The 10,160-nt window shown below is 45.1% G+C and overlaps 1 protein-coding gene across 1 annotated transcript; it reads right to left on the minus strand.

The window, feature by feature from the left end:
* Positions 1-4,897: 4,897 nt before the first annotated feature.
* LOC118076158 (butyrophilin subfamily 1 member A1-like) lies at positions 4,898-7,492 on the minus strand. Its single transcript, XM_035098772.2, has 3 exons — positions 7,399-7,492; positions 6,071-6,166; positions 4,898-5,659 (listed from the first exon to the last, which is right to left on the minus strand). The coding sequence occupies exons 1-3, from the start codon at positions 7,466-7,468 to the stop codon at positions 5,136-5,138; spliced, it is 690 nt and encodes a 229-aa protein (XP_034954663.2). The 5' UTR covers positions 7,469-7,492; the 3' UTR covers positions 4,898-5,135.
* Between the last annotated feature and the right edge of the window lie 2,668 nt (positions 7,493-10,160).

Here is a 10,160-nt window from a genome sequence, read left to right on the forward strand (position 1 = left end):
CATACATTATTTATCAAAACTTCTAGGAAAAATACAAAACTTTATGTGAAAGCCACAGAGACTTGCAAACTACCAAATCTGAAAAGAACTATTGATATCTGATTCCAATGAGTTTTTCAAATGTTTGACTCAGTCTAAATGTCCAATTCTAATATGTTTTATAATACAGTGGAACCTCGGTTTATGAACACCTCGGTTTATGAATTTTCGGTTTATGAACACCACGGACCCATCTGGAACGGATTAATTCATTTTCCATTACTTTCAATGGGAAAGTTCGCTTCAGTTTATGAACGCTTCAGTTTATGAACAGACTTCCGGAACCAATTACACCCATGCTTCGGGTTAAGTACGCTTCAGTTTAAGTACTCCGCGGACCCGTCTGGAACGGATTAATCCACTTTCCATTACTTTCAATGGGAAAGTTCGCTTCAGTTTATGAACGCTTCAGTTTAAGTACTCCACGGACTGTCTGGAACAGATTAATCCACTTTCCATTACTTTCAATGGGAAAGTTCGCTTCAGTTTATGAACGCTTCAGTTTATGAACAGACTTCCGGAACCAATTGTGTTCATAAACCGAGGTACCACTGTATTTAACTCAGTCTTTTGATTTCCTTTGGATCAGTTCATAAGGATACCAACAGAGGTAAGTTTGATGTTATTAACAATATTCCATCTGTTTGATATATGATTTCTACTCTGGTGGGGGGGTTTCCCTTTGACAATGTGTAGGATCATGGCAATGAAAATAATAAATAGAGTTGGGGCGATAACACAACCCTGTCTAACACCTGATCTCACTGTGAATGGTTCACTTTGAGAGCCATTGCTATCTGTGATTGTTGCTGTCATATTATCACGGAGGAGCTGAAGGATGTTCACAAATTTATCTGGGCAGCCAATTTTCAGAAGGACAGATGGGGCAAATTTTGTGGCATGGAATTCCATTATGCATTCTAGGCATTGTGGAGGAATCCGGCACTGGGAAACCTACCGGTATAGTGAATGCTCAGAGCGCTTCTGCATGAGTGAGCAGGCCTCTTCTGAACCAGCCAAGCAGGTAACAAAGGTGTGGTTGTGTTGGGTGTCTGCCTGCCTGCTGCGATGTCCTGGCAGTGCAAATGGAGGTGTGACTAGCTTAATACCAGGATCGGGAATTTTCACAGTCTGGTTGGTTGATTCATCCTTTAAATATTGCAAGATTGTAGCAGCTTTCTTTTTGTGTGTAAGGCAGCTATGAAATAGTACAGGTTCAGGAACAGGAAAGGCTTCCACTGGACTCCCCCGAGATATTTACATGAAGGAGTCACTGCTGTAATTGAGTATCAATGGTTAATGTGAAGCTTCCTTTCTGGGAACTCAGTATGCCATTTTCCTGATTATGAAGCTAGTGCTTCTGTCCTGTTGTCTCTCACACTGCAGCAGCCGCTGCATTATGGAACTGTGGCTTTTTGACTGATATGCCAGCATGCCACCCTACATTTCATTCACACCAGTGGGCATGGTGTGGCACAACAAGGAATTGACTTACAATGTCACTACTCCCCCCTCCCTTTCCACACATGTAATAATAACAATTAATAATAATAATTTATTTATACCCCGCCCATCTGGCTGGGTTTCCCCAGCCACTCTGGGCGGCTTCCAACAAAACATTAAAATACAATAATCTATTAAACATTAAAAGCTTCCCTAAACAGGGCTGCCTTCAGGTGTCTTCTAAAAGTAAGACAGTTGTTTTTCTCTTGAGATCTGATGGGAGGGCGTTCCACTGTGTGTGTGTGTGTGTGTGTGTGTGTGTGTGTGTGTGTGCTACTACTGAGAAGGCCCTCTACCTGGTTCCCTGTAATTCGGCTTCTTGCAGCAATGGAACTGCCAGAAGGCCCTCCGTGTTGGACCTCAGTGTCCGGGCAGAACGATGGGGGGTGGAGACGTTCCTTCAGGTATACTGGACTGAGGCCATTTAGGGCCTTAAAGGTCAGCACCAACACTTTGAATTGTGCTCGGAAACATACTGGGAGCCAATGTAGGTCTTTCAAGACCGGTGTTACGTGATCTCGGCAGCCACTCCCAGTCACCAGTCTAGCTGCCACATTCTGGATTAGTTGTAGTTTCTGGGTTACCTTCAAAGGTAGCCCCACGTAGAGCGCATTGCAGTAGTCCAAGTGAGAGATAACTAGAGCATGCACCACTCTGGCAAGACAGTCCGCAGGCAGGTAGGGTCTCAGCCTGTGTATCAGATGGAGCTTCTGTTCCCTGAGGAGTCACCCTTGGAAAAAACTGCACCCCTAATTTTATCACTTTATTCCTGCCTTTTTCTGGGTTAATGAGGCATTGCAAACAGTCCCCCCCCCCCCCGGAAACAATTAACACAGAAAGGAGTGCTGAACTTCCACTTCATTCCACAAGTGGCTTTTTACGTCATGTGAAAGCTTAGCTATAATGTAGGAATTAACAGAGAGAGAGATGTCAGGGAAATGGAATAAACTGCTGTTGTGGGTGCTGGGTCATGCGTGATACCGCCAAAAAAAAGAGCAGCTAACGCTATTCTTATTCTAGGTTGCGTCCACAGAGGTATAGTGTCCCAATCAAGGGAAGTAATAGTACCACTCTATTCTGCCTGGGTCAGATCACACCTGGAATACTGTGTCCAATTCTGGGCACCACAATTTAAGAAGGATGTTGACAAGCTGGAACGTGTGCAGAGGAGGGTGACCGAGATGATCAAGGAAGGGTCTGGAAACTAAGCCTTACGGGGAACGCTTGAAAGAGCTGGGTATGTTTAGCCTGGGAAAGAGAAGACTGAGAGGAGATAGGATAGCCATCTTCAAATATCTCAAGGGCTGTCACATGGAAGATGGAGCAAGATTATTTTCTCCTGCTTTGTAGGGTAGGACCCGAACCAATGGCTTCAAGGTATAAGAAAGGAGATTCTGATTAAACATGTGGGGAAACTTTCCAGGAGGAAGAGCTGTTTGACAGCGGAACGGTCTCCCTCAGGAGGTGGCGGACTCTCCTTCCTCGGAGGCTTTTAAGCAGAGGTAGGATGGTCATCTGTCATGGATGATTTAGCTGAGATTCCTGCAATGCAGGGGGTTGGACTAGATGACCCTAGGAGGTACCTTCCAACTCTGTTGCCAGGGCAAGAACATAAGAAGAGCCTGTTTGGATCAGGCCCAAAGGCCATCTGTTTCAGCATCCTGTTCCCACAATGGCAAACCCCCAAGCAGGATCTGCCCTGGTGATCCCCAGCCATTCATAAACATGGGGAGAGAACATAGCTATGGCTATCCATGAATTTATCCAATCTCCCTTTTAGGCCGTTCTTTATTTCTATAATCCACCCACCAAGAAAGCTGTGGATAATAGCTGGATTTTATATTTTGGAAAATGGGAGCCCGGCCATTGTGTGTTTCGTCTTACCAACAGTCCGTGGGGCAACAGGACAACTCCACAGAATCTCATTTGAATGTCTGCCTCCTTCTCCCACACAACAAGACTCCATAACATCAGCCAACACCAAGACTTCTCCCCCACCCCTTTATTTAGATACAATCAATTCACAGACTGCAAGCACAAATATTTTCAGAGAGGTGTGCCTATTAAAAACAAGACAGTGTTGCAAACAACAGAGATAATAATCACAAATCTTACAAAGAGTTCTTGGGGAAATTGAAAACTTGCATGCTGTTTTGTGGCACTTGGGTTTGCCTGGTAAAGGAATTACCGTAATGTCAGTTTAGGGATGTGAAGGGTGTTCCTGTATGGGAGCCCTCCAGGCAGTGGCGGAGCTTCATGCTCTGGCACCGGGGGGGGGGCGGAGAGCAGGCGGAGGGGTGTGACGCCCAGCGCGGGAGGGGGGCAGGTGTGCTCCCCCCACAACCCCTTCTCCCGCCAGTGCCTCCAGGCCATTTACTTCAGGCTCTGTACACACTAAACTAGGGGTAGGCAACCTAAGGCCCGTGGGACAGATGCGGCCCAAACACCTTCTCAATCCGGCCCATGGATGGTCTGGGAATCAGCGTGTTTTTACATGAGTAGAATGTGTGCTTTTATTTAAAACACATCTCTGGGTTATTTGTGGGGCCTTCTGGTGTTTTTACATGAGTAGAATGTGTGCTTTTATTTAAAATGCATCTCTGGGTTATTTGTGGGGCATAGGAATTCGTTCATTTTTTCTTTCTTTCCAAAATATAGTCTGCCCCCCCCCACAAGGTCTGAGGGACAGTGGACAGGCCCCCTGCTGAAAAAGTTTGCTGACCCTTGCTAAACCTTTAAAGCACATTTGAAGCACATTCATTCCATCAGAGAATTCCGGGCACAGTAGGTCACCCCTCACAGATACAATTCCTTGCATGACATTAAGAAACCAGAGTGCCCATAATTCTTTGAAGGCAACGCGTTCTGGATGTGATTTAAAGGTATAGCGTCCACAGAGCCAGAGAGTGATTTGAGGCCCTAGAGAAGCAGGGTCGAGAGACCCTGAAAGCATCAAGACAGTGGTTCATAACCCCCCCTCAATTCCCCATGGACAGTAAGAGCAGTTGAAAAGTGGCGGACTCTCCTTCATTGGAGGTTTGTAAACCTCCATCTGTCATGGGTGCTTTAGTTGCGATTCCTGCATTGGAGGGGTTTGGACTCTACAGTTCTATCATTCTATGACCACTTGAAAAGTGCTGAGAGTCTCGGCCGGCCACTTAATAGTTTTTCTGCCTGTTGTAGCAATTGCAAGTCCATATAATTCAAATTGTTAAAAAAACAAACAAAGCACAAACAGCGACCATTTTCCTTGGGGGTTCCGTTCCCGGGGGCCCCACGCATAAGTGCGTCCCATCCCATTACACCCCACCCCTGTTCTGCCCCCACCCTGTCCCCATTACACCCCCGTTCTGCCCTCTTCCGCGTCCAAAAGGACTCACACGGTGGCAACCATGCATCTGTTGGACACGCCCAAAATAGTCACTGCCTGTACAGTATAAGAAATGAAAGAAGCTACAATCAATAGGACTATTTGATGTGGTGGGTGTTCCGTCAGCCGTCTTCAACTACAAATCCAGATAAATACTATGGACCACCTGAATGAAGATCATGGACCACAGCCTGGTAACTCTTGATTAAGATGCTCCTCTCTCTCATGGATGGACCATGAGCTCCCCATTCCACCCCTCAATCAAGAACCAGGCATGGACCTTTTCCCCAGAGAATTTTGCTTTCGGAAAGGTAAAGAGATGGGCACCAGTATCGCCGTCAAAAAATGCTACCAGGCCCTCTGTATAGTCTAGGGAAACCCGGATCCTACTCGGGGGATGGCACAAGGACAAATTTGTCCTAATATTGGCAGTAATTGACTGGTACTGCCCATCAATATGTTGTACCCCCCAATACCCCCCTTCTGGTGCAAGGAGAATTTGCCCGTTTGTGTTTGCAGACTCCCTCACGATTCCCACACCCCACCAATTGCCTCCTTCCACCACTTCCACTTCCCAGTAATATTTCCCAGAGTCGATGCCCTGATGGCTTAGGACGCTGTCCAACAAGTCATGTCTCAGAGGACTACTGTTCGCGCTTTGCTTCATGTCTCTCCATTTCACACTCTTCAGATTTTCTGATACGTAGAGCTGGGGATGAGCTGTGCGTGGATCCAGAGTCAAATTGGCTGTGGAGAGGAAAAAGAGATCACAACCTGTTAACTCAGTCCCTAAAACAAAAGATTGAAAATGAGGTTCTTTAATTTGCCCCAGTGGGTAAAAGGATGGTGACCAAGCAGAAGAAAATACGTTTGGAAAGACTATTTTAATAAGCAGAAGATCAACTGTTGCATGTTAGGACCCCTCCAGACCTCCTTTTTTATTGTACATTCATGATTACTTGTTCTCATGGTAGTATTGGCTATGTAGTTTTGCTTTCGATGCTGTTTGACTTACAAAAGTTTTGTTGCTGAATGCCCCTAAATGAGAAGGGGCCCTTAGCCGGGTCACTTCTGCACCTGGAGTTCAGTTCTACACCTGGTGCCAAAGTGCTTAGATCTGATGGATGCATCTGAAGTACCAAAAGGTTGGGGGGTTACCTGTCACGTGGTTGTTAGCGGATCTGCAAGGGATGCATTTTTGCCGGCAACTCTGGATCTCATGTGGATTTGTTTTCTTAGCAGGAACCTTGGAAGCTAAAAACAAACAAACAAAAAAGCCCTCTGCATTAGAGCAGGGTTGTCATCCATTGCTGTTGTGCAGAGAGCTATTCTTCTGCATAGGTGTCTATGCATAGAATGTCGCTCTGTCTATCATCCAAAATATGTCTTCATATTTAAGGTGGTGCGCACAACAGAACTCTGAAGCACACCCAAATTCAAAACACGCACACCCAAAAAGGAACCCTGGGAGCTGTATAGTTTACCACCCACAGAGATACAATTCCAAGCATAGAATCATAGATTCATAGAGTTGGAAGGGACCACAAGGGCCATCCAGTCCAACCCCCTGCCAAGCAGGAAAACAACAGACTACAATTCCCAGGATTCCTTGTGGTGGAGGGCTGTGCTTTGAATGTAGGGTGCTGTGAATGCAGTGCTATTTTCCTAGGTAAAAGAGGTGCTGGAACTCACCTGAACACCTCCCTTGTTCTCTTATAAGGGCGATGGAGCCTACCTGAGAGGTGCTGGAACTGAGTTCCAGTGAGTTCCAGCTGAAAAAAGCACTGTGTAAATGTATGGTGTTTATGGAACATGGAAAGGATTAGCTAGGAAACAACAACAACAACAACAAACAACAACAACAATAACAACAACTTATTACTTATACCCCACCCATCTGGTCGGGCCTCCCCAGCAACTCGGGGCGGCTTCCGATATTAAAAACACAATAAAACATCAAATATCTCCCCCTTTGTTTTCCCTTAGACAGTGGTACCTTGGTTTACGAACAGTCCTGTTTACGAACTATTCGGTTTATGAACTCCGCAAAACTGGAAGTAGTGTTCCGGTTTGCGAACTTTGCCTCGGTCTACGAACGGAAGCCGAATGGTGGAAGGGCACCGGCGGTGGGACACCTCATTAGGGAAAGCGTGCCTCGGTTTAAAAACAGATTTGGTTTAAGAACGGACTTCAGAAACAGATTAAGTTCGTAAACCGAGGTATCACTGTACACGGGTTCTGTTTCTGTTCCTCTTTTTCTCTTTTTTGTTTGTGTCTCACGATGTTTGGTGCACACATGGTTATGTAATTTTTGAACTTCCAATTAAAAAAAGGGGGGGGGAGAACAGCCATGCCAAAGCAAAACAAAAACATTAAAAACTTCCCTAAACAGGGCTGCCTTCAGTCTTCTTGTACATAGTAGGCTGGCATTTGGGTGTTAGCCCTGGCTCCAATCTTTAGACTACATGATGAAACTGTACAATTACCGGACAGAATCATAAAGATCACAAACCACTTCAGAGCGACGCTCGCTACCAGCAAAACCCCAAAAGCCATTCCAGGCCAGAAGGAAATGGAAGAAGAAGGATCTGTGGAGAATCAAATGGTGTGAAACTCAACAATACAGAAAATGTACATGAAACCTTTAGCACTCTCCACTACAACTGGGGGCAACAACCCATTTCAAGAGCGCAGGGCACACACGCAACACTGCCCTCTAACATCTCACCGGCATTCCTTTATTACTTCTACAAAATAGTAATAAATAATATATTTGTGAATCCCCTTTCATGTGCGTCTCAAGGTGATTTACAAACTTTCCTTCCCCTCTGCATGTGTTGCCTGAGGCTACTGACTCCGTTTCCCCAGGGGCGTCGCAATGGGAGGGCAATGGGGGCAGGTAGAAAGCAGAGTTTGTATCTGGAGGCCTGCGGCTTTGGAGGCGCGGGGGCGCGGCGATACCCCGCCACATAATGACGCATGCGCCCCCCCCCCAGGTACATGGCAATTTGCCGCTCCGGGTGTCGCGGCACCTCGCTACGTCCCTGCCTTTCCCTAATGGTAGGTCCAGCCCTGAAGTCATCAAGCAGTATCACAAAACGTACACACAAATACAAGCATTTTCACCCTCCGTCTGGGCACAGGCAAAGAGAAGAACCTAATATTCTAGGGAAGGGAAGCCCACAATCTGAGTCTGAGAAGCCCCAGTCAGAGGCTCCTAACCTCTGCGCTTCATAGACTCAGATATTGCTATTATTATATAAATCACACACACACACACACACACACACACACACACACACCATATTTAAAATACATTCAGTAATAATCCAGCACATTCATCCATGGGAGCTTTCAGTGGAAATTTTCTCTGAGGGAAAGGGACACAAAATTACAAGCATTACTCTTCTCTTCGGGAATTCACTTTTCTCCATTTTTGTTATTAGAAGCTGCATATATCTTGGAAAGGAAATCGTTTAACTAAAGATTATGTCTGAAAACAAAGTTTTGAATTTGTGCTTGGACTTACTTATCATCAACAGGTTCTCCATTTATATGCTGTACACTGAAATAAGAATCTGTATTCAAGACTATAGCTCACAGGTAGGCAAATTAAGGCCCGGGGCTGGATCCGGCCCAATCGCCTTCTAAATCCTGCCCGCGGATGGTCCAGGAATTAGTATGTTTTTACATGAGTAGAATGTGTCATTTTATTTAAAATGCATCTCTGGGTTATTTGTGGGGCATAGGGATTCGTTCTCCCCCCTCCCCAAAAAACATATAGTCCTGCCGCCCCCCACAAGGTCTGAGGGACAATGGACCGGCCCCATGCTGAAAAAGTTTTCTGACCCTGCTATACATCTGGGACAAGTAACTTGCTCTATGCTCACCTCAGCTGAAAATAAACAACAGCCATAACCCTTCTCCTCCTCATTTGACCTTCAACTTCTCACTTGTCTGTCAAGTACTTGCCCTGTGCTTTATGTTTGTTTTTCTGTTAATGTATTTACAAAATATTTGTTCTGGAACTTAAAAGAAAGGGCTAGCTAGCTACATCGGTTGAAAACCAAAAGCAATATTTAGAATATTTTGATCAGTACCTTTGGCCTGAGCACGAGGCGGTATTGCAGGCAACACTCCTTTCTCTGGTCCAGTTGCCCTTTGCTTTTCATTCGCCATGTTCATCAAGTATTTGATCTGACTTATTGACTTAAAGAGCAGCACCCTCCAGAAAAGGAACTAATGATTCCTCAGAACTCTGCAAATCTGATAAACGTCAGGAAAGAAACCACACAGGAAGTGGCAATGCAACTCTTAAATTCAACTCTTTTCGGGATGAGCCAACCTCTGACATTTCTCGCTGAAATTGCTCAGTTATACAAAATTTAAAGGAATGTCATATTAGTTTAAACCAGGGTTTCCCAAACATAGGTCTCCAACTGTTTTTGGACTACAACTCACATTGTCCCTAGCTAGCAGCACCAGCGGTCAGGGATGGTGGGAATTGTAATCCAAAAAAAAACCAGCTGGAGACCCACATTTGGGAAACCCTGTTTTAAACAGTCATGGTTTCCTCCAAAGAATCCTGGGATGTGTAGATTATATATATATATATATATATATATATATATATATATATATATATATATAATTATTTCTATTAAGGATTTTCGTGGGTTACAAAGGTAGAGCAGTGTCTCATGCATCATTTTTACACATCAATTTTACTTGTTGAGACATTATGAGGAAGGGGGGAAAGAGGTGGGTGGGATGGGGAGTTGGGTGTGGTGGATTGTCAATGTTTCCGTTTTTCTTGATATGTGTAGGGGTTCGGAGTCAGCGTCGTTTGTGCAGGTTCTCTGTTGTTTGTTCGTGCTTCTCTGTTGGTGAGAGAGGTTGGGATTCGTCTTAGGATGAGATTGCTCATTTGTGGTTGGCTGTGATGATCTTTAGTTTCTTGTGTGAGTGGGGAGGGAGGATGTTTTGATTAGGTTAGCCATACTGATTTGTATGCTGACGGTAAGTTTTTGTTGTTGTCTTGTTGGGCTGTATAAGTGATGAAGGGGAACCATGGATGTGTAGTTTGTTAAGGTTGCCGAGAGTTGTTAGGAGACCCCTATTCCCCCCACAAAGCTACTATTCCCAGAATGATTTAACAATCAATCCCTCTTCCCAGAGAACAGGGCCTGGCCCTACCGTTAGATAGAGTGAGGCAGCTGCCTTAGGCAGCAGACTTGAGTATCATAAA

The sequence above is a fragment of the Zootoca vivipara genome, chromosome 2 (assembly GCF_963506605.1).
Source record: "Zootoca vivipara chromosome 2, rZooViv1.1, whole genome shotgun sequence".
Taxonomy (NCBI): domain Eukaryota; kingdom Metazoa; phylum Chordata; class Lepidosauria; order Squamata; family Lacertidae; genus Zootoca; species Zootoca vivipara.

What these genes read in the sequence shown, in the direction of transcription:
- LOC118076158 (XM_035098772.2), bottom strand. Translation starts at nt 7,468, where the DNA reads ATGGCTTTTGGGGTTTTGCTGGTAGCGAGCGTCGCTCTGAAGTGGTTT. An exon ending in GATCTTTATGATTCTGTCCG is followed by an intron (nt 6,167 to 7,398) that starts GTAATTGTACAG and finishes GTTTGTTTTTAG; the next exon opens with CTTCCAAGGTTCCTGCTAAG. An exon ending in CGCTAACAACCACGTGACAG is followed by an intron (nt 5,660 to 6,070) that starts GTAACCCCCCAA and finishes TCCTCTCCACAG; the next exon opens with CCAATTTGACTCTGGATCCA.